This window comes from Carassius carassius, chromosome 18 (genome assembly GCF_963082965.1).
Source record: "Carassius carassius chromosome 18, fCarCar2.1, whole genome shotgun sequence".
Taxonomy (NCBI): Eukaryota; Metazoa; Chordata; class Actinopteri; order Cypriniformes; family Cyprinidae; genus Carassius; species Carassius carassius.
The window spans coordinates 11,479,191-11,503,376 of NC_081772.1; the positions used below are offsets into that span (position 1 = coordinate 11,479,191).

Below are 24,186 nucleotides of genomic sequence, written 5' to 3' on the forward strand. Positions count from 1 at the left end.
AGGAGAACCACCAGTGTGGAGCCTGAAAACAAGACGAGGCCTTGTGGGAAGTTCCAGATTCACTTTGTTAACTACTGCTAAACGGTCCTTTGGCTGTTAAACTATCCTCAGGGAATTTTTCGTATGTCAATCATTTAGCGAAGTAGTAGTTGTCTGTTAAAAGTTTGTGAAAAACACAATTTGCTAATGTTGCTGCCACAACATGGCTGCGTGCCTCCTCAATCTCAGATTTTGACACATGCTTTAAAGCGGGGATCACCAATCTTGGTCCTGGAGGGCCGCTGTCTTGCAGAGTTTAGCTCCAACCCCAATTAAACACACCTGAACCAGCTTATCAAGATTTCACTGACTTTCAAACAGGTGTGTTGGAGCTGGTTGGAGCTAAACTCTGCAGGAAAGCGGCCCTCCAGGACCGGGATTGGTGACCACTGCTTTAAAGCATCTTTGACGGGCGGGCTTTGGAAAGAGGGGGTGTGTCTAATTCAGTGGATTTAAATGTTGCAATTAAAATAGCAGCTTTATTGTTAAGAAATGTTATTATGTTATTATTTTTTTTTTTTTTAAACATGGTGTATTATGTAAGTCAACCCTCTACATTGCAAGTAAATTACTTGCATATGCGATTAAATCTTCATACTGGCGACTAAATGATTTCTAATATTAGACAATGGCTAATGAATTCAGATATATTTTCAATCGCGAACACTCTCTGACTGAGGGCTTCAGAGTTTCACTCTCCGTCAGGCGATCTGTGCTTTTTTTTTAGTTCATCTCAATGGATGCGCAGCGCACCTGTCTTTAATGTACCGTAAACTCTAGTGTGAAGGCGCACAAATCGCCATCGCTTTCTCTCACACACACGCAGAGACAGAGAGAGAATGAAAAAGAGGGAGAGAGAAAGGGAAAGAGAAAAATAAAGGCGGTTCCAAAGTATTTTCCTTATAACTATTAAAACAGATATTCTCACATGCGGTCCTGAGCTGAACTTATATGGAGAACGATAAAAATACAGTTTGTATGTAGTATTTGAGCCCAGAGCTGCGTTAGAGACCGTTTCAAACAGAGCGCGAGAGCGCAACGGATCACTGAATGGATTCAGAAAGGCGGGAATTAAAAAAAAAAAACTGCTCTAAACCTTACAGCGTAAAGACATCCGTCAGAATATACATCAATGAAAAGACAGCTTCTGTGTCTTTTCTGCATGTTATAAGGGAAACGAATGAGCACCTCCCTCAGAGTTCTTTTGGAGTGCGTAACTTAACATTACATTTGATATCGCTGACATAAGCTTGGTTCAGATTATTTTTTACAGTCTACGGTCCAGAACTCAGTGTAATGCTGCGTGAATATCTGTTTTTATACAGTCTATGGTGAATATATGGTCATAAGTAAATTGCATACGTTAAAAAAACTATATATTTTAGAATAAAAGTAATAATAGCATATATCTTGTATAAATAGCCATACAATAACGATCGACACAAATGTGTTAAATCTCCTTTTATTGTGTTATAATTCTGTGTTTCATTTAAAAGCATCATCTGGATGGTAAAGTTTGTCTTTGGTATTTAAAACAAACTTGTCAATACATTTGACTTTCTCTTTAAAGATTTATTTATATATTTATGTTTATTATTTTACAGTGTTTTAACCTGTTTCTGTATGTTTCATGTTTATGATATTTTGGAATGACTGAAGATCAGTGCAGAATTCAATAATCCTGTGGATGGACCGCAGCGAGTCCTTTTGCAGTTGAATGCATCAAAATGCTATCCAGACATAATGGAAATGACATTCACATTGTAGAGCTTGGACAAAAGTTGTAAGTAAATTTATTTATAAATGCACATTTATTGGAGTCTATATGTTTAACGATTGTAAGGCACTGTTTAATGCTTCCCTTTGTTTTTATTAGAGCACACAGGCTCAGAGCAGGAATTCATCAAAGACATGACTGCTGGGATTACGCTTGTGGATGACCAAACTGAGCACCATCAATCTGCAGTATTGTGGTCCAGGTAATAGAAGAAGAAGAAATCTGGGTGATCGGGGTTGTAACACATTGTGGGGTTGTGTACTGTGTTAGACTATCTGGGACTGTGACTAACAGAAATAAACTAATTCAGGTTTAAAACAACTTGAGGTTTAGTAAATGAAAATTTTCTTTATTTTTCTTTTTTGGGTGAACCCTTTACGAAAATGTAGATATTTGCATTGGAAAACAGCTTCAAAATTTAGAGAACATAATTTAGAGAACATAATTTAGAGAACATAATTTGACATTATTTTCCCTTCAGTTTTATTCCTTGAATTTTCTATAATTGGTATTTAAAAGGTCTTTATAAAGTGTTGAATTTATCTTCATAAAACCAACAGAAACCCTGTTTATGGACATCGCCATTCTTTATTATTTAGCTGAATACTGTTTTGAATCCTGAAAAATGTTCAGTGCTGGCATATTGGCCATTAGCAACTTTGCTTAAAGGGTTAGTTTACCAAAAAATTTAAATTACGCCATGTTTTACTCATTCTCAAGGCATCCTATGTGTATATGATTTTCTTTTTTCAGACGAATCCGATCTGAGTTGAATTAAAAATTGTCCTGGCTCTTCCAATATATTTAATGGCAGTAGACAGGTGTGTTTTTTTCTCAGCAGTCCAAAAATAGTCAAATAAAATGCACACATCCATCAATTAAACGTGTCCATATGGCTCTGGGGGGTGAATAAAGGCTTCCTGTAGCAAAATATCCATATTTAAAACGTAAACACTTTTTTTCTCTTCCACTGACTATCATACGTGCAAGCCTAATTTTGTGATTCTACTTCGTAATCGGTGTATTGTCTCTCCTCCACTCTTCTGTGTTCGTCACTATTCATCGGTGCATGCATGACCCCTATGTCCTATTTTCATCCACCCAGAATGGCTCTCTCGAAAGTGAGAGAAAGGTGTTTAAATATGTTTTGAATAACATTTTAAATATGTATATTTTTCTTCCAAAAACACATGGATTTGCTACAGGAGGCCCTTATTCACCTCTCAGAGCCGTGAATTGATGCACATTATTTGACTACTTTTAATAGTTTTTAATATAATCCGACTGGATTTGTCTGAAAGAAGAAAGTCATACATGCCTACGATGCCATGAGGGTAAGTAAAGCATGCGTTTTTGGGTTAACTAACCCTTTAAGAGTCATGCTTTACTCTGAACATGCAGTGCAACAGACTATTATTTAAAAGGAATACCTCTTTACACCAATATATTTCCTGATCATTGTAAAAATGGTGTGACAGATTAGACACTTAGAATTGGATTAAGAAAAACCCCCCGGAAATGTTGTATTGGTTTGTCACATTTTATGTCATTCAGAAATCATGTAGAATACCAGTGAAGAAAATAATTTCTCCCCATTTTTAGCATAGTTGGTTTCGGAGGTGTATTTTCCACTTATTTTCCCATTGGGATTTTAAACTCTTTGTGTTCAGCAGAACAAAGAAATTTGTACAGGCTTTTAACATTTTAATACAGGAATGTTATTTTGAATGTTTCTAAACGAAACCGTTGAGGAGGACCATTTACTTTTGACTTTCATTTTTGGTTAAATTTTTCAAAATATCTTACACTTGAAGGTGAATTACAATTTGCATTTATTGGTAGCTGTGCTTTTAACAAAACACACAACTTTGATAGTGTATGTACATATGTGTGTTCATTTGCTATAAATTTATTAAGTAATGTAATATTTTGTGTTTTCCCAGCCATCCGGTGACATTAAGGATGTTGAGAAAGAAATTGAAGTGGGCATTCTGATTGCAACTGAGGAGCAGCAATGTGATGTGCTTCCCAAGGAATAGCCAACATTGCTCTCATTTGGACATGTCCCAAAGGTGTTTGGACCCCTAATGGATCTGTATGCAGTGAACATCCACTACCTCCAGTGCATGAAATACACTATTGAGGCTCTGCAAAAACTTGTGAAGAACAGCTGGTCCCACCATGTGCTCGCTACAGCGACAGTAACTGTATGTGTGGGGGAGTGAATGTCCAGCGCTCTCTCCACCCTCAACACCACTAATGAGGTGTCCTTGAGCAAGGCACTGAACTCCACAACTGCTCCCCGGGCGCTGCAGCATAAATGACTGCCCACTGCTCTGGGTGTGTGTTCACGGTGTGTGTTCACTGCTGTGTGTGTGCACTTTGGATGGGTTAAATGAAGAGCACAAATGTATGTCATGTCACTTTCACTTTTCAATGTTTATGATGTGTCCATCGGCTCCACAGCACTCTTTCTTAAAAAGTAGTGTTTTTTTAAAGGAACTTTAGGTTCTTTTGTGCCTTTCACTACATTTTAGAATGTACATTAAAGTTTATCATGTCATGACTTGGAATATGCATGTTCTCATGTAAACAAATGTTGTTTCACCTCTCATTTTCTTAAACAGTATGTACACAGTTTCAGTATGTAGCATTATGATGATTATGAACTTTCAAGATCCTTCTGATGTTAACACTTCTGTCTGGTCATGTTGTGCTATGAAATTTAGAATCTGACGGTTTAGATCTTTGTGCTTCCATGTGCATTCATTCCATTTATATCTTATTATACACTGTAAAAAGTGAATCATGAGTCTTGTAATTTTCATTAAAAAAATTAAGGTGATAATTAAAAATAATGTGTGGATTTCATTAAAGAAATTATGATTCAGTGTTGTATAGAAAAGAATGAGGACTTTTTACTAATAAAACCAAGATATGCGTTTTCCTCATTTTTTTAAGGAGATTTAAGCAGTTTTGGTGCTTGAATTGGGGAACTGATTAAACTAAAATAATTAAGGAAATAAGGCTGCCTATTTATTTTAAGAGAATTAGCTCAGTTTTGCAGTTTTATTTTAGAGGTGACTGTTAGTTCCCAGCATTCTTTGCATATGGCTGGATATGGAGAGTAAATTTTGAAATTAAATGCTATTTTATATTTTTGGGTGAAAGGAAGCATCTATTAATGTTTAATGTTCAGTTACATTTGACATTTGTTAGAGTTTCTGTAACATTGAAGTTTCCATTGCACAGTGCAATCGTTACCACTGTGCTGAAGAGTAGAGCTTATGGGTATGGATACTACTCTTCTAAGGCATTAAACCTTGTTTAATGAGCAGTAGCTTAGCTAGTGCTAGTGCAGTACTTTTCAGTATTTCTCAAGTATTTTCCTACTTGTTGGCTGTATACAGTCTTGTAAATTTATAAAATAACAAAATAAAAACAGACCTCATTCAAAATCACAGACTTTTGAGAATAAACTTAAAATAAATGAGCACATTTCCCTAATTATATAAAATGTATTGTGTCATAGATTAATTAATTTAGGAGATTTCACATGATTTATTCAGGTAGATGCCATTAAAAAAATCAAGCCTGAAAAACTTCTCAAAAATATTGTGTGTAATATTGTTACCTTCATTTTTTTAAGTAAATAGCTCATTAGATTTTTTACAGTGTACAGAAGTACAGTACACTCAGTTTTTGTAACTAATTGTGATATTATATACATATATCTTGGTTTCTCATTTTGATCATGACTTGCATTATGGTGGGGGGAGTGCATGTGAACTTGTGCAGGGGTAATATGCAGAGTTTAACCTTCTGATTTTCATATTGAGTTATGAAATTAAAAACAATCCCTGTGGTTTTGATTTGATGAATTGAAATGCAACTATTTGTTTCTCAATCCCATGCCAATGTCATTTATTATACATCACACCTTCAAGTGTCGGTTCAGATCTTTAGACGTGTGTGTGTTTGTATTTAGCATTTTTTTAAATCAATTATCAGTTGCTGTGTTGACAGCAAATTGCTTGTTCAATTTAAATGTGAATGAAACTGTTGTCTCTATCATTAAATAAATTACATTAAAAATAAAGTGTTTTGTCATCTTTATTTAAAAATTTAAGGCAGTGGGGTAACATTTGTTTATGATTATTGATCGAAGTAAAAAAAAAAAAAAAATCCCTGTTGACACAACTTGATTTAGTTGAGTGGACTAGAAAATAATAGTCAAGTCAACTTAAAGAAATTTGTTACCTGGACTAATTCCACTCTAATTTGAAGTTGTTTCAACAATAATTTTTTTGTCAAGATAACAAAAAAATTTTAGGCAGCGGGGTAACATAATATTTTTAGTTGACTCAACAAATTCTTTTTTACAGTGTAGTAGTCCTTAAAGGGTATTTTTTATAGTTCTAATTATTAGAATTCGTATCATTATTATCTTATCAGTATTTATGTTAGCTTTTTCAGAAATAAAGGAGGAATAAAATGGTATTATTTTCTTTGCAATTAAATTTTTACGATTTAGGCTAGTGTTAAGATATGTGAAGGTATATTTGTAGAATGGTAAAAATTTAAGACTGGAATACGAATGAAACACAAAGAGAAAAAAAAAAAAAATTCTTCCGCACTGAGACTGAGGTGATTAATCTAACTGAAGGAGACAGGAGAAGAAAAGCAGAGAGTGTGAGTAAGAGCAGCTGAAGTGTGAGGGACCGTATCTACACCCGTCTCCTTTCTGTTTAAATAAACCAAGTTGAAGAGCAGGAGATCCTTACAACTCTCTCCCACCTTCCTTTGTCAGCGAACCATACGCTCACACTCTCCGCGGGCAAATTACTGTCTGATTTAAGAGGAGGTGAGAGAAAGAGGGGTCAATAGAGAGGCAGAGAGAAAGTCAGCGTGTGTTATGCTGATCAGGCAGACGCATGGCTGAGTGTCGTCTGTCACCATGACAATAGCGTTTCCCGACACAGGGCTGGCGCTCTGCCCTCTTGCAGCGGGAACCAGACAACTTACACACGCACAGACACACCCAGCTGTCAGACACAACCAACACACGCCGATGAAGATGGCAGCCGAATGTGAATGACAGAGGGCCATTGTGATTTTAATGAGGGATGCAACCTCGACTCTGATGTAAGAATGACCCAAGTCTGTCAGATTGTGAAGAGATTCATAAAAGGCCTTGTGATAGACAAAAATTAGCTATAAACTTCTGGCTCATGATGCCTCTGTTAAAACTCAGTTAGTCATGCATATCTTTCTGCGTCAAACCAAGCGCAGGCTAAACATTATCAATTCTACATGGCCAATCTCTGTCTGTACTTGTCATTTTGATAGTACTAGAAGCGTGAATCATGTTTTGTGTGTTTTTTTTTGTCTGTCCTCTTCCTTCACTGACACTCTCAAACTAAATGTTATATGCACGATATTGTTATCGTGGGCACTTCTAAATACCGTAAATAATTATATATTACAAATTAATCCTGAATTTGGAATGCATTTTAAGAATAATTTTCCCATCAACTGGTCAAAATGCACAACACCACTGTATGCTGCTTAAAAGACGTGCGCTCTGATGTGAACAATCACGCATCACGTGAGAGATGCGCTGAATGAAAGCACATTCACTCTCTGACAGCAGATGGCGCTAAACTGCAGAAAATGCTGCCTGGAAACCCCATGAATAAAGCAGCTGCTACTTTCTAAAACGAATTTAAATCATTTTAAATAGCCATTCAGATCAAATACTTAAGTATTTAGACTTAATAGCTATTTATTTTCAAACTTTTTTCATTTTAATCATTTTAACATGCCCTAGATATTGTTTAAAAGTGTTTTGATTCTTTATTGTTAATTCAAACTTTAAATTAGGGCTTCATTAGTTAACATTAGTTAATTAATTAATTCAGTTAACATAAACTGCCAAAGAAAAATTCTTCTAAACATTCATTAATCTTAGGTATTCCAATATATAATAACACATTAAATTCTAAATTTGCAGCTGTGTTATTTAATAAGCTAACATGAACTTAAATTAAAAACTTTTTACTTTGTATTTTTCTGTATTGCTTTATTGTATTTAAATGTTAAGTTATGTTTGTTATAAGAAAAAGTTATTTAACCTGTTAAATTGTATCATGACCACTTTTTTAAATTAAATTTAAATACCATGATAATACCATATACCGTGACAAAACCATGATCAGTTAATCGCAACAGGAAAATTTGATACCAGCAAATCCCTAATATGCATACAGTCAGTAGATTCTAAATTACTTAATTGCTAGACTTAAACTGAGCAGCAAAGTGCACAGCAAGATGATGAGAGTGAAAAGACAAAAATCTGTACAGATTATGCGTAGAGGATTTTTTTCAAGTCATTCAACATATCACCTCATATCTCATTTTACAGATTCATAAAATACACAGAGTCAACCAAAAAGATCAAGAGAGAGAAAGACAGGAGTTGTGACAGAAGGAGCAGAATCATAAAGGACTTAACTATGCCCTATTTTGCACTTACATAACATTTCATTTCACTGATTCATTTCAGAAGTGCACATATAAATGCTAATCAAAAAAAAAAAAGATATTTGTGTTTACCTACTGTATATTTAAGAATATATGTAAATTATAGGTTAACACAATTTTTATGGGACAATATCTTTATGGGTGGACCTCCTCTCTCTCGGGCCCAGGACAACATTCCTGGTCTTGCCTCCCTAGCAATGGAATCCAGTTTTCCATGATATATCTCCTTTAAACATTCAAACACAGATGGCTTCATGTCAGACAGGTCCTTATCTGTATGTAGGTGTGAGAGAGCCAGACCGCTGGGAAAGTTTGGTTGTTTGGTTCATTGACTTTCTCACAACATTGCAAACTCAATGAGTTTGTTTGAAAAGCCACATTCATTGAACTTTAGATTTTCGACATTTAGATTTTTTTTTTAATCTTTCTGACATTACTTTGTTAAACCTATAAAACATCATTAATCTCGGGATCAAAAATACAGATTGTGTTTCTTCCAAGTGACTTTGATATTATTAAATATATAAATATTGCATACACTACAGTTAATAATTTGGAGACCGTAAGAATGGTTATTTATTTTAATTTAGCAAGGGTGCATTAAATTCAAAAGATCTTAAGTAAAAACATTTATACAAAAGATGTCTATTTCAAATAAATGTTGTTCTTTTGACCTTGCTAATCAACAAAAAATCCTTAAAAAAATTACACAGCACAACTGATAACAATGTGAAATACTTCTTGAACACCAAATCAGTATATTAGAATAATTTCTGAAGGATCATGTGACATTGAAGATTGACATAATGCTACTGAATTTTTTTTTGCCATCACAGGAATAAATTACACTTTCAAATAAATATATATTTTATAAATAAAATAGAAATCAGTTATTTCCAAGTTATTTAAGCAATATTACTGTTTTAACTGTATTTTGATTTGAAATGCAGCCTTTATTGAGGTTAAGAGACTTCTTTCAAAAACATTTTAAAACCTTACCAAAAATATACAGCTAAAGGAACGAGAAAGGTGGAAGACAGGATAGTAAGAGTGAAATTATGGACAGAGATGGATGGTTTTCTCTCTCCTCAGGCAAAAGAAGGAGCAATAATGTGAACAGTAATATATGAGAGTTAATGACCCATGAGACGAAACACAGAGAATGAAACAAGCCTGAAGGTTTTCACACATATACACATTCCTTGGGCACAAGCCAATATGTGGTTCATCACATTGATGAACCATGTTACATCAGAGTGTGTTCCCTATGACTGCCCCAACCCTGAGGACATTTTCCCTTTCCACAGCCTGTTTCTTAAACATTCCAATCCTTCTGTTCTGCCCCGCTCCCGGGTGTAGCACCAGGGAGTAAATCAACTGCCCCGGCTGTACAGACAGCCGTAGTCTCATTGTGCACACCGTGACCCCTGAGGTCCAGGAATAAGGGCTATTTTCCTTCATTACTCCTACACAGATCTGTGTTTCATGGATCATCTCATGTGATATATGATAGTAGAGCCAGGCATTCATTACATCACTGGCATCAGTCTCCATCTCTCTCTCTCTTGTTGCTTTGGCACACAATATCTTCATCAGCATCAGTTAAATTTACTTACCCTTAGGCCATCCAAGTTCACTTGCTTACTAATGGATGCCCTGCAGTGAATGGGTGCCATCAGAATGAGAGTCCAAACAGCTAAGAAAATTACAATAGTAAATACACAAGTAATCGACCCAACTCCACTCCATCAATTAACTTCTTGTGAAGTGAAAACCTGCAAAGCTGCATGCAGGAAACATTATTATGGACTATTGGACAGAAGTGACAGTTTAAAGTTAAAATGCAATAATAATGGATTTATTTCTTAAACGTGCCGCATTTTACTTCACATAACATCAGTTGGACTGGAGTTGTGTGGATTATTGTAATGTTTTTATCAGCTCTTTGGACTCTCATTCTTAATGCAGCCATTCAATGTTGAGCAAGTGATGCAATGCTAAATTCGTCCACCTTTAAGACTCCATGAAATACAGGCTAGCCCATAGCCAATAGTACTTCATTTACAGTACTTCATGAACAAGATTTGATAGTTAAAATCAGGGCTGCATGATGTGTTAAGCATCAATATCGCGATGTACAAATCCACGATAGTCACATCGCAGGATGTGCGATCTAGGCTGTCGTAGTTGATCCGTTATTCATTAATCGTACGGGCCAGCTGCTCCCCGGGCCTTGACGAATGTGATTTGCGGATTAATTGCACAGCTTAACCATCATAGAGTGAAAGTTTATCATTTGCATGTGTTTTCAAGTCCTGTCAGTTTAACAGGGCGCATATAAGAACGAGCAGAGAGAGAGTGAGAGAGAGAGAGAGAGAGAGAGAGAGAGAGCGCGAGAGGGCCCCGGCCACGCGTGCACGCTCACCTTCACCGTCTTAAAATAACACGAGCGCTGTCGTGCTCTTTCTCCTTTACGCAGATTAATCATCAATTGACAAGCTGGTGTCGACAAAAAAAAAAAAACTATCCAGTGATGAAATGTTTTCTGTGTTGTCAAATTTTGTGTTATAATTACACAACACGTGCCGTACACGTCTGATTCGCGAACTAATGATTCCTTTGAACCGATTCAATTTAATGAATGGTTTAAACAACTGACCTGTCCAACACTGAAATCACAAGATGTCTGAATTGGTGTATAAAAAAATCTGTAACACTTTACAATAATGTTCTATTTATCAAATTATTTAACTATATTATTTATCATTTACTATTACTAAACTGCACTTCTACAACATTGTTAATTTCAACATTTAGGCTATAGCCTTCATTGTTGAAATCAAAAGTTGTACAGTATTTGTTACCATAGTTAATGCACTGTGAAGTAATATTACCAAACAATGAACTGCTGTGTTTTTATAAACTAAGATAAACAAAGATTAATAAATATAGTAACAAAAGTATTGCTCGTGGTAAGTTCATGTTAGTTAATATGTTAACAATTCAAACCATATCCTAAAGTTACTAACAAATAATTTACTCTAATTTAAATAATACTCTGATGTTTAAATCAATTAAAATGAGAATGTAAGTGTGCTCACCCCATTTTTGTTTGTAAGAAAAAATTTGATTAGATTTCATATCGCAATATATATCGCAGAAAAATGAAATATCGCAATGTCATTTTTTCCCAATATCGTGCAGCCCTAGTTAAAATCCTACTAAAAGTCATAAAAGTCATCTTAACAAAATTTTGATTTCATGGAGTTTTAATAAGAAAGGAAAGCTTTGTATTCTTCTGATGTTCAGTATAATGCATAAAGACTGTTTGACTTACCTGCAACAGGAGAAATGCACACAGAGTCAGGAACAGCAACATTGAGGGAGGGAGAAGAGACAAAAGAGACTCGTTAGTGAAGTAAATTAAATCATCAATGAATTCTACACACAACAATGTGTCTTCCTTGTGTTATTTGAACATATTGTTATCATATGCTAATTAGTGAGCACCCTTTTAAAACCATCCACAACCTTTCTGATAATTGTTAGCGCATAAAATGCCTTATGTCTACATAGTAAGTGCAAAATATGTAATAATTTAGGCTCTAACCTGCTATCAACATTCGTCTCAAGTGATCCGGTGATAAGTAGTCACCAGAGACCGATCGTTGTTTACACCTGTTATAACTGCACCTTCAACACTGGATTTTGTCAGTGGAAGGGTGTCTTAGTTTGTGACAACACTGATGTCAAAATTGATAAACTCTTAAAAATATATTTACTCTTATTAATTTGGTCTGCCACAATTATATCTTCATTTTATTTAACTGTGGCAGCTCTCCAAATTACATCAGTTAGAATTACACCAGCTTTATTCACACTGGCAAAATAATCAAAATAAAAATATGAAATAAATAAAATAACAATCAATATAACAATTAAAACAAAGTTTTATATCAGTTATAGCTGATTATACTAGATTTATAATTCATCTCGTGGCAATTCTGTTCCTTTCTGTGCAATTTATTCCTAAAGAAATTTAGAAACAAATTAAATTTGAGAAAATCTAACACTTCTTGGAGACTCAGCTGGACATGCAAACCTGATAATGAACACTGCCAGAACGCTCATGCGTGTGTGAGGAAAACACAGGGAATGCTGGAGGAGGGGCATTCTATCCTCTGTGTGTGTGTGTGTGTATGTATCTGTGTGTTTTAAGGATGAATGAGTAAAACCTCTAGATGTGGAATGCAGTTGAATTACCACACAAAAGACTTGTCATACCTCTCCACAGCTGCCTGCCAATTCTGCCAAACCGTTGTTTAAAAAAAGGCCTGTATAGGTCAGGAAAACTAACTTCACTAACATTTCTCCCCATCTCTAACATGCTCAAACAAAGAACAGAAATTATTTTTCAAATGTTAGCAAAGATCTGATAGGCTAAAACCTTTTTGGTCATTTTGTATTGCCCCATGAGAACAGTGGCACCTAATCTGTACTTCACAGAAACGCACTGCAAGGTCTCAGCTGTCAATCAAGAGTCAGGGGAGGAGTCATGGACAAAGAAGAGGTGGAGTCAGCGACTCAGTGAAGTGCACAAATCCACTTCTGCAGGGCAGCATGAAGAATTGTATAAATACTTTAAATAGCATATTGTAATATACTGTAATATATAAAAAAAATGGCTGCCAAAGAGGCAATAATAAAAAATAAAAAAAAACATTTAAAAAAATTACCTACCAAAAATTTTAAAACAAAGCCGATTTGGGCAAAATAAAATCAAAGGCAATATATAAGGCAATGTAATTGCAATATTTACTATATTTAACTATAATGCATAATATATAATAATATGACACAGACAGATACTTTTAATTAAATACAAATAAACAATACTCTACACTTCTGTATTAATTTTTCTTCGAAAAAAGTAAATCACTCTTAACACACAGCCTAAGTACTCAGTTAAGTTATGAGCCATAATAAACAAAACAAGCACAAGCTCATTCTCATTCCCTTAACGGCTGTACCTGAGTAAGGGCTTCTCCTCTTCCTGTAGCTCCAGAAACTGATCCCTTTGACAGGCATGACTGTGTCCGTTTATCCCCCCAGAGCTCCACAAACACTCACACTTCCCCACTCTGCTGCTCCCAACACACACGTCCCATACACACACCTCCTCCACACCACGGCACATGTGCTCTAAACACACTCACCCCAATGTAAAGGGCCCGCCTCGAACAGGGATAGGAGTTGGGTGGGGTTCACAGAAGCCTGACCGCAGTGACCCCTGCCAGGCAGGTTGCCAGGGAGATGCCGCATCATCTGAGGAGGCTTGCGGTTGCTAGGTGAGCACAGCTTAAACATCCTACAACGACTGAAGAGGCTGATGGAGCTCATAATGTAATTTGCCTCAAACAAACCAATAAAGAAAATCTGGTAGTTTGGAGAGGCTCCTTCGAAGAGATGTATGTGGACACTTGGCTCTCAAAAAAGCTTAAAGGTTTTATAGCTAATTGCAGAGATAGAGGAATTAAAAGGGATATGGGAAAATATAAGGAAATGTTCTGTTTCATCAATTATTGGGGTTTCTGGGTCACACCAGATCATACACCTCGACCACACACTCTTAAAAATAAAGGTTCCAAAAGTGGGTTTTGCAATGGAAGAACGATTTTTGGTTCCACAAAGAATCCTTCATGGAACAGTTCATAAATCTATTTCTTAGAATATATATTTGATCTAATATCTGTTCTATTATCTGACTTGTCTTTATTTGACAGGTGGGGAGCAACAAAAGTTACAGGGAGAGAGAGGCAGAACAGGACTGGGAAATGACCAAGGCCAGACTCAAAAACAGGTACGAATGGAAATGTATATTCACATAGGCTTTGATGAAGATACATTTTTATTTACAGCTTGCATGCAAAATACTGAATTGTAATGTTTTTTCCCCCAAACAACATCATCAGTGTAGCCATATTTAATCAGAAAAATCTCTTGAGTTGCATTACTATTTGTTATGCCCATGAGAGATTAATAATACAGAGTGCTGTATGATGTTTAAAGTAGAGACACGAATTGGGGAATCTAAAAGTGTTGCCACATGCTGGATGGCACCAGCTCTCACACAGTCCTGAGTGCCTGTGGTCTCATAATGGCCAAGGGAAGCATGGGAAGTCTCCAGATCTCATCCCATCACTAACCACAAAGCAACAAAGGAATTCCACTGTGAGATAATTTGTTTATGATTTTACTACTGATGACTCTGCCATGAGGCTGCTTGGGAAAATGATGTACAAAAGACAAAAGCTATACGCTCATAGTTAAAAAATAAGTCACACAAACTCAAATTTGCGAGCCAATATTATTTTGCTTGTTAAGTAAACTGTTTAATGTTGCCAGATTTTGACAGAAAATAACTTACTTAGCAAATAAGGGATGTACAATATATCAGAGCTCAATATAAATTATCAAACAATGTACAATATTTTAATTCAGCATATTGGTTGATATGGGAAATGCATGCTAATTTCCTCTATTTTTTACATAAAGTGTCTATGGGCCAAACAACCACACCAAAACTGCTAAACAATAAAAAATTATTTGTGGAATTTAATGCCACATGTACAAGATGGTTGTCTCACTATAACAATCCAAGATTCTGTAAACTCTATTAGGCACACCTAACAGATTCATGAACCCTCTACATGCATGTCAAGCAGAACAGGCACCTGCTATAATTTCAGAAATATTAAACCGATGCCCCAATGAGACAAGAAGTGAGAGATGTAAACAACAATAGAATGAACTACAGTAACAGTTTATAGGTCAAGTGTCATTTACATGTCATAGATGGGATGGGGCCAAACAACTGTTCCTCAAGCCAATGAGTACACAAACTACATATTTAGCCTTGGCATCAGTGGTGACATGAGACTCTCAGACGCTGGTGTGTGTTTGTGTGTGTGTGTGTGTGTGTGTGTGTGACTGAGTTCTCAAGAGGATCAGTGACATGTCTGACCCTATGGCTGCCGCTCCTTGTTACTGCACAAAGGAATTCAGTGTACTGGAAGATAAAAAAAAATGTGGTAAGACATATTAAAGATGCACAGAGAAGTGCAGACAGTGAATGAGCTTCATTCATTTTCGAACTATCCAGCACCAAACTCACACTACCTTCTCCACATTTAAAAGCAGAGTGTAATTTCAAGTGTTTGGAGAGTTTAGGGTGTGGGCTTGAAGGATGTAAATATAGACCCACTCCAAATCCAGCACTGGGCCACTCTGACCTGTCCAGCCCACATCAGTCCTGGGTCAACCCTGAGTGCAGAGAATATAGTGTGGAAGTGTCTCAAATTAGCTTATTGCTCCCTGTATACCTCACATCCTTAATATCACTGAATGACTAGCTATTTATAGACAGGTTAGAGAAAGGAAGTGAGTGTACAGAATGAGTCCAAACCCAGTTCTGGGACAGAGGTAAGAGATCAATAGCTTTCATGAAATATGATGGGAGCCCAGAGAGTAACTGACGTGGGCTGGGTCCCTGTCCCCCAAGACCATGTGACCATTTTGAAGACAACTGGCTGGCTGATTAACTCTACTTCTCTTTGAATTTTTGTTAAGTATATATAAATCATTTTCACACAATAAATATTAAAATGGTTTAGGATAATTTAAATAATGTTTAGATTCAAGTTTTAATCAATAATTCATATTTTAAGACAGAATTATTTTTTTAGGATTAAAAGTCTAGGTCTGGGACAAAGTGTTTAGCCATAGACATTATATATTCCAATATAGATCACATGCATTACATATCCGCATTGGCTGCATGGACCAACTTTAAATACATGCTTTTTTAATGCTGTTTGGACACATTTTGTGTTATATTTTGCTGCTAATTTGAATGTGAGTTTGGCCAACTGTTGTTTTGTAATTTCCTCATTCAACTAAAAAAGAAATTCTTGCAAGCCCTAAATAGCTTCCCTGGGGTGTGCATATATGGGCACTGAGTGAACTGACTTTTTTGAAAGGGTATATAACAATAAAATATATTCATAAATGATTACCATTATTGTGACCTTCATGTAAAAATAAATTAATGAATTAAAAGTATCATATTTCAAATCAACTCAAATCAGGCTCAAGCTCCCAGCTGTGCTTTCCGCCATGCATGCTGCCAATTCAGTAAGACAATTACAAAATACTACACAGACAGAGCTACTGTTAAAATAACTGGCATCTCTGATGGGTTCCAGATGGGTTTGTGAGACGGTATCCTCCTCCTCATTATAGAGCTCTGCACCGCACATGTGGAATCACTCTGGTCAGATCCACTCAAACCTGTCCCCACCACCACCGCCATCACGCCTGTATCTCTGTCTCTGTACAGAGGCATCTTCAATGGGAGGGGTGGTGGGGTCGGGACCCACTCAGGCACCACATGAAAGACAGACTGGGTGTGCCACCATATGCTTCTCAGAAAGATGGGGGATGGATAGAGGGTGGTAAAGGAAAGAAGCAAGAGAGGAAGGCCTCGGAAAGTTCTTCTGGATTCATCTACAGGCAGATACTATTAAGAGTCAAATAAAGAAACAATATGAGCTATATACTGAGCTCAGATTAACTCAAAGGAGGGAACTGGTGATTGGTGGGCCCCATGTCTGAAAAACAGATAATAGCAGCTGTTTTAGCTAACACCACACACACCTCCTCACACTCTCCTAGGCCAATTAAGAGAGGTTGTTATGTTGTTAGTGAATGCTTACAATAAACTCCCCCTCTGTCACACACACACACACACACACACACACACACACACACACACACACAGAGAGAGAGAGAGAGAGAGAGAGAGAGAGAGAGAGAGACTCCCAGAAAAGCTACAATTAATAATGTAACAAAGTTGAGGGATCTGTATAAAGCAGGATGTCAGTGTATTTAAATTACATAAAGCTATAGTCCACTCAAAAATGAAAATACATTTCATCATTCTGACTCACAGTCAGTGCCATCACTGACTTGCTTTGTTGTTCCAAACCTTATTTGACTTTCTTTTTTCTGTGGAACACAGGTTTTTTAAGAAATGTTTCAGTGTTTGGTTACCAACATTCGTTACAAAATCATTTGTGTTTCACAGAAGAAAGTCATACAGGTTTGACATGAGGGTGAGTAAATTATTTTTGGGGGGAGTGAGATTTCCGTTTAAATTTAAAGGGGATATTTCAAAACTTTATTTAAAAATGCTAATTTAAAGAAATTAAGACCAAAGATCAGTGCCGTGTGTAAACTGGCACAAATGAAAACGAGGCTATGAGGAATAGACAAAGTTGTTGCAAAAATACATCTTTCTAAAAATTTCCTTTGAGCCTAAATGAAAAGCATATTAGTTAATATACATTTGTTTTCGCATTCTTCTCCACTGATGCCCATTTAAAAAGCTATAAAATGATCTCCCTGTCAGAAGAAGACAAAGACTTTAGAAGCTCCAGACTAGGGATCCCAGCAGACCAATGATCTCCCAGAAACCGCAACTGTTCATGGGCTGATTAACTCACTCATCCCCCAACTCTCCAGCTGCAGACACTACTGTGATCCCAGAGGAAAGAGAGAAAGAGAGGGGCTGAAGCAGGCTAACTGGGGCCAGGCTAGATGCTAGCCTTAGAGCGGCTACGGTGATGTGTATTTGATGTTTATCCACTCAATAGAGAAGTGTGAATAAAAGATGAAGAAAAGAGCAGACACAGAGGGAGGAAAAGGAGAGATGGAGATTGGGTTTTCAGGGGAGATCAAAGTTAAAAGGTATTTATCGACTAATAATTGAGATTTTTATTGTTTTGAGGAGTAATTGTATAGAAGTTGTAGAGCTTTTAAAAGGGCACGGTAGCAATGGAAATTCTGCCATAATTTACTCACCCTCATGTCATTCCAAACCTGCAGTCTGAATGAAATTCGGATGTACTACATTCGCAATCTTGTTATTGTCATGTGGCCTACGGCATCAGTTGGATCACTTAACTGCCATTCACAAATTCTACTGTTTCATGAAAACTATAGATTCAGATATGCTCAGGTCACATACTGTTTTTGCCTACTGCTGTATATATGGTATAAAATAATATATATTTGGATGCAGGGATTATAAGCAGTGTGTTAACTTGTTGAGTTTTTCTTGCTAAGTAGCTTTCCCAACACTGAAATTTCCATACACATTTCACACACACTCAAACGTAGGTCTACAAGATTTCTAAAGTTCCCAGGGCAGAATTCCACACATAGAAGAGCCCCACCCAGAGAACCTGAACTCCTGCTCAGGGCTGCAACAGGGAACACTGATCGAATCCTTCTCCCAACGTCTGAAACACTCCCTGGTGGTGTTTGCATGTGGATTAAATGTGTCCTGATTCATTGGAAGGTGCATGATACACCCTCAACTGTTGTTCTCAGATCTGCCTGAGTGCTGAATTGTATTAGAGGATACAGAAAAAGCAGATCTAATGTTTCCTGTGAAGTGTCCAGATTTCCTCAGTCTCTTGTTTCCTAATAATACACTAGACTTGACAGACTTTACACTGTGTGTGTGGTAAGATTATGAACCAGGAATCACATACTAAGCGAAACCTTGAGTGAATTCAATAGTGATACTGCTATTTGAAATGGGTTTGACTTTTCATAAATAAAGTTAATGATTTCGGAAGTTGAATAAAAATGGCTGTCAACAACCCCTGATTCAAGGCATGCATTGCAATATTCTGATATTTTTTTAGTATATGCTCAAAATATATCTCTGTATTTATTTAGTGCTCAGTGTCACATGAGTGGAGACACAAATAAAATTAACCAGAGTAGAAAGTAAGCACTAATAGAGTAAGCATTAGTAGAAACATGATGTGATCAAGCCCTAATAATATTGCGCTTTCACAACACAACACATTTCTCTGACCTGAGGCCAGAGAAACTAACCACAAAGCAAAGTAACTTGATGCTTTTTTGTCCTGGTCATGTTTCATAGAGTATCAGAGCTCATCCGCAGAGGAAGTGCGTTTGTGAGGGATTTTCCATGAGTGTGTGAATGTCAGAGGTCCATCTCTCTACAGGAGGAGATGTTGTGCTACAGAGACAACAGTGTTTTATGTTGACGGATGAAGTCTGTTCTGTCTACTGAAGTACTGAGGAGTGTATCAGTGCATTCCACTGCTGTCTGGTAATCAGTCTCAAACAGCAGCAAACATGATCTTTTCAGTCAGTGAGGGAAATGAACAACCCCCTTTATGTTTGGGGAAGCAGATGAAGATGGATCAGTTTGAAATTTGCCCTGCAGCTGAACGTTTGTATGAATGAAGTACACATGACATGCATAACTGAGCTATTGGTCAAAGCACATCAGAAGACTAGTCTAGTCCTTTTCTCTATGCTATGGTCGTAACAAAAAGTACCATCAATAAGGTGCAAACACACAGCTGTTGCACTACAGACACACTGACCTAAAGTCATACAAAGACAAGCAGGAGAGTGGATATAACAGGAAAAAAACATACTTCTGTATTTTTAGCTCTTTCTCATCCCACAGGACTAAACCAAGTGTGGAGGAAAAGTGCAAGCTCTCCAGCAGTGGTCAGTGCAAATATGCTGAAAAGGCATAAATCTAAAAAACATTTGACCACACACGCACAGTTTTCAACACAAAGCGTGTTTGTTCAGAGGGGTTGAGGTGTGTCACAGGGATCCTGTGGCTAAGTGTGTGTGAAAAGGTGTTTTAATATCATTTTATTGCCTGTATGGTAAGGTGTTTCCCCATTGCCAGTGCTTCCTAAAAAACATCCTTCGGTTCGAAAGTGACTTTGTTGGTGAACTGTGGTACATTTATGTCAGCATAGTTGTGGGTGGGCTGGGCAACTAGTGTGTTTGTATTCAGTGTGTATATGCATGTTGAGTGTGCAAAAATAAAAAAAAAAGTGAAAGTAATGTGTAGTCAAGTATGGTCAGAATTTGTGCTCTGCATTTATCCCATCCAAGACACACCTAGGCAACCATTTTTGCTCTGGTGCCAATGATAGTTGGGGGTTTGATGACTTGCTCAAGGGTCTCACCTCAGATGTGGTTCTAAGGTTGGAAGAGAGTGTTAGTCATTCACCCCTCCCACCTACAATGCCTGCCGGTATCAAGAATTCAACCCGCGACCTCTAGGTTACAAGTCCAACTCTCTAACCATTAGGCCACGACTGCCCAAAAGTAAAGATAAAGGCCATAAATTAAACAGCTTTTCCCTATTGCTTGGTGATGGTCATCTTGTGTTTGTGTTTTCCTGTGTTTTGAATATGAACATAAATATGAAAGTGAATAAATGTGTAGACTGCTGTGACTATTGTGTTGTTTCACAGTGGGAATCAAAGAGAGAGCTGAAATGAATCACTCTAATAAACACATACACACTCCATAAAAAAGTCTACACTCAATGATGCTTCCTCCATTTGCTTCAAGACAACTGTTCAAGTGTTGATGGCATATCGTCACTTTTTTAAAGAGATAGTTCATACAAAAGTCCTGCAGTTAATTACACAGCATTGTTTTTTCCAAACCTATATGAATTACTTTCTTCTTTGCAACACAAAAAAAATTAATTTTGGCCTATAATTTCAATATAATGAAATTGAATGAAGACTGAGGCCCTTAAGCTTTGGAGTGACACAAAAACACCATCAAATTATCATAAATGTGACTTGATCATTATAAGTCTTCCAAAGTCTACTAAAGCCATACAATAGTTCCATGTGAAAAACAGAGTGAAATTTAAATTGTCACCCCTTGCTTCAGAGTACATAAGAGTTCCTGGGCAGAGTAGCTGTGAACTATTTTAAATAATCAATGAATCATTAGTTTATGAATGAATCAGTCTTTTGAGCCAGATCTTTTTCATGAATTACTCATACTTATTTACATCACAAAAAAAGTCTGAATGACTTGATCACAAATAAAACTGATCCGGTTTTTGAGTTAAACAGACTGACTGGATAAACCAGTTGGGTTGGGTTTTTCGTTTATGTTCTGCAGAAGAAAGACAGTTAATCAGACCTTGTTAAATGTTACGGATGTGACATCTCAAATAGGAAAAGCCATTTAAAATATGAATTTGAACTGTTGAACTGCTCTCTGGTGAACTGGTCACATTGTGTAGTTGCAAAGCATTACTGTTGTAAGAGCATTTCATGGTGAATAAAATGTCTTGGAGTCTGTGTGGCATTTCCTTTGTAGAGCCCGGTCACAGTGAGGCCCTAACTCAACTACACGCCACACACACACAGACATATGAACACACACTTCCTCAAACTATGTAATCCAAGTCATGTGACGAGTGAACGAGAAAATTAAGACGAATAAGAGAGTTCAGAGAGGACACGAGAGAAGGAGCGAGATGGGGAGAAGGTTTTTAGAAGTGACAAGGAACGGGGAGAAGGGTTGGAGGGAGAGACTGAGTGACAGATGGGGCTGGAAAATCCATGTTTATTTTTACTGAGTGACGACAGCAGCCCACAAGCTATAACTTAAACACATAGACTTTCAGACACAATGAGCTTTATGTTTGGCGAGAGAAGCCCAGCTTACCTGCTGAAGAGCATCACTTACCCACGCAAATGGAGACGGACAGAGTAATGGAGTACTACCAGCAGCAAAAACATGCCAAAATACTGTCCAAAACAGCTCATTTCAAGTCTGAATGTCGTCTGTGCATAATGAAATACCAGAATGAGCTGTGACTCTGTGCCTAGATTAAAGAAAATTCTTTATTTAATAATAAATGTTAATTATACTGTAATTATACTGCATATACTTTCAGTCCTAAAAAATACAGTACATTTTAAAATATACTGAAATAAAAAAAAACATTTAAAAAATCTTACCAAACCCAATAAAAATGAAGAAAGAAAGAAAGAAAGAAAGAAAGAAAGAGCACCTTGTGTCAAGAATATTGTTGACACCTGCTGTATAGGAAACAACTGTACTGTGCTGAGTCTCTAGTGCACTATATATGTGTACTCTATGACTGAGTAATGTGTGTGTTTATGTGGTGGCTGGGTGTACTATGCCATGCCCAACATCGTTTCTCATGTGGCCACTCTGAGGTTCATGTACAAACAACATTCACAGAGGTGAAAACACTATAGAGCATTAAACCAGCACAAACACAACCCATACTCAACCTAAGCACTTCCACTCCTGAACTTATTCCTCCAGCTAACAGCCCATGGGAGAGGCTCTCCAATCTGGGAGGAACACTAATGATCAGTCCTTTCACACGGGCTGTACCTCTGAGAAGAGCACCATTGACCTCAAAAAAAGGGAGGGTGTTTTTGACATGATTAAGACTAATGTGGAAAGCTTCTGTCACTGAATTAGCACAACTGACAAGTAAAAGAGTCTCAAAGAGGGGAAGAGGATCAAGATATGAAGTATATTTCCAGTCATGAACACAAGGACAAGATAAAGTCCAACTGAACTACTGTGAATCTTGCAATAAAACAATTGTTTATTTGTACTGAGGCGCAAGATATATAATAAATTGCAGCACATTCATATTTTTTTTCTGTATGTTGCACTGATTCATGTTTATCACTGCATTTATTGCTTTACTTATCTATTATTTATTGTTTACTAGGAACTGGCTGCCATTGTCACTCTTTGTATGTAATTATAGGCACATGTTTCTGGGTGAACTACATTTCGTTCTTTGTCTTACACTTGGCCAGTAATGGGTAACTTGAAGCGGATTAATGTCCAGATATCTGAAAGGCTGACCATGACAGTGTCTGACCAGCAGAAAAAGTCTTGTATCCCACAGCTATTTGACCAGTGAATTCCCATGACCCTTCTAATCAGTTCTGATTACTAGACAAAGACTACTAAAAAGCATGTTAGATAAATTGAAAAAAGGAGCAATACTTTGAGCTGAGAAGAGATTCATTATTAAATTAATTATTTGAATTTTTGGTTATTATTAAAAAGATATTTTATATTAATTTGAAATTTTCCATTGCTTACCGGCCTACATTTGAGGAAAAATAAAATAATATATACAGTACATTTAACAATAAAATTGGTTAATGGGAAGTCTCTTTAGTAAATATGGTGAAACTTGTAATAGATCTAAGGGGACATTTGTGGCAATTTTAAAGTACAAGATACTGTTAAATGTACAAACTTTGGAATAAAGGCGAACATTATCTTATAATTTACAGTGATTTTTTTCTTGTGTATTTTGTGTATTTTTTTAACAGCGTATAGATCACAATTTTATATTATTTCAATATTATATCTGTTTTGCACAAACAAATACAGTAGGCTATATGTGTGTACTAATATATAGGGATGCACGATCATGATTTTTCATGGCCGATTCCGATACTGATTTTTTACAAGCAAACTGGCCGATTCCGATACTGATTATTTTATTTTTTTTAAGCAACAAACAAGAAAGAAGGAAAGTATGCATAAACAAGATGTTTATTTGGTATTTAATAGGCCAAACTGGCTTTTGGTAACCATCTGAAATTAACAGCAGTAACTGCACAGTAAGTAGCCTGCATTCAATACAAACATAGATGGTACAGACATCAGCATTTAGCTTTTGTATTTGAATTGTGTTGAAACTACATAGAACTGGCCTTAAATTAAAAGATTAACTGAAATCATGTGAAATTAAAAGCAACAACTGCATAGTTCTACAGTCCAAACAACACAATCAACACACATTCATTCAATAAGATGTTTCTTAATCAGCATTCAGTATTTGTTTAGTTTTTAAATTTGGTTTTAAGTAAAAAAAA

The 24,186-nt window shown here is 36.5% G+C and overlaps 1 protein-coding gene and 1 long non-coding RNA gene across 5 annotated transcripts in view; one reads left to right on the forward strand and one right to left on the reverse strand.

Moving 5' to 3' along the window:
* LOC132092374 (NHS-like protein 1) overlaps positions 1-24,186 on the reverse strand; it is a 99,688-nt gene that overhangs the window by 60,266 nt on the left and 15,236 nt on the right. Inside the window, exon 1 of one of the 4 annotated variants that reach the window (XM_059498583.1) lies at positions 13,390-13,462. The exons of the other annotated variants lie outside the window; for them this stretch is intronic. Coding sequence (XP_059354566.1) covers positions 13,390-13,447 — 58 coding nt within the window. The 5' untranslated portion in view covers positions 13,448-13,462. Of the gene's footprint in view, positions 1-13,389; positions 13,463-24,186 lie in introns of those variants that run through there. 4 annotated transcript variants of the gene reach the window in all.
* On the forward strand, positions 1,573-6,200 carry LOC132091860 (uncharacterized). The gene is made up of 4 exons (XR_009422150.1): positions 1,573-1,819; positions 1,916-2,018; positions 3,760-4,617; positions 5,507-6,200. It is a non-coding gene; the product is annotated as an uncharacterized LOC132091860 (long non-coding RNA).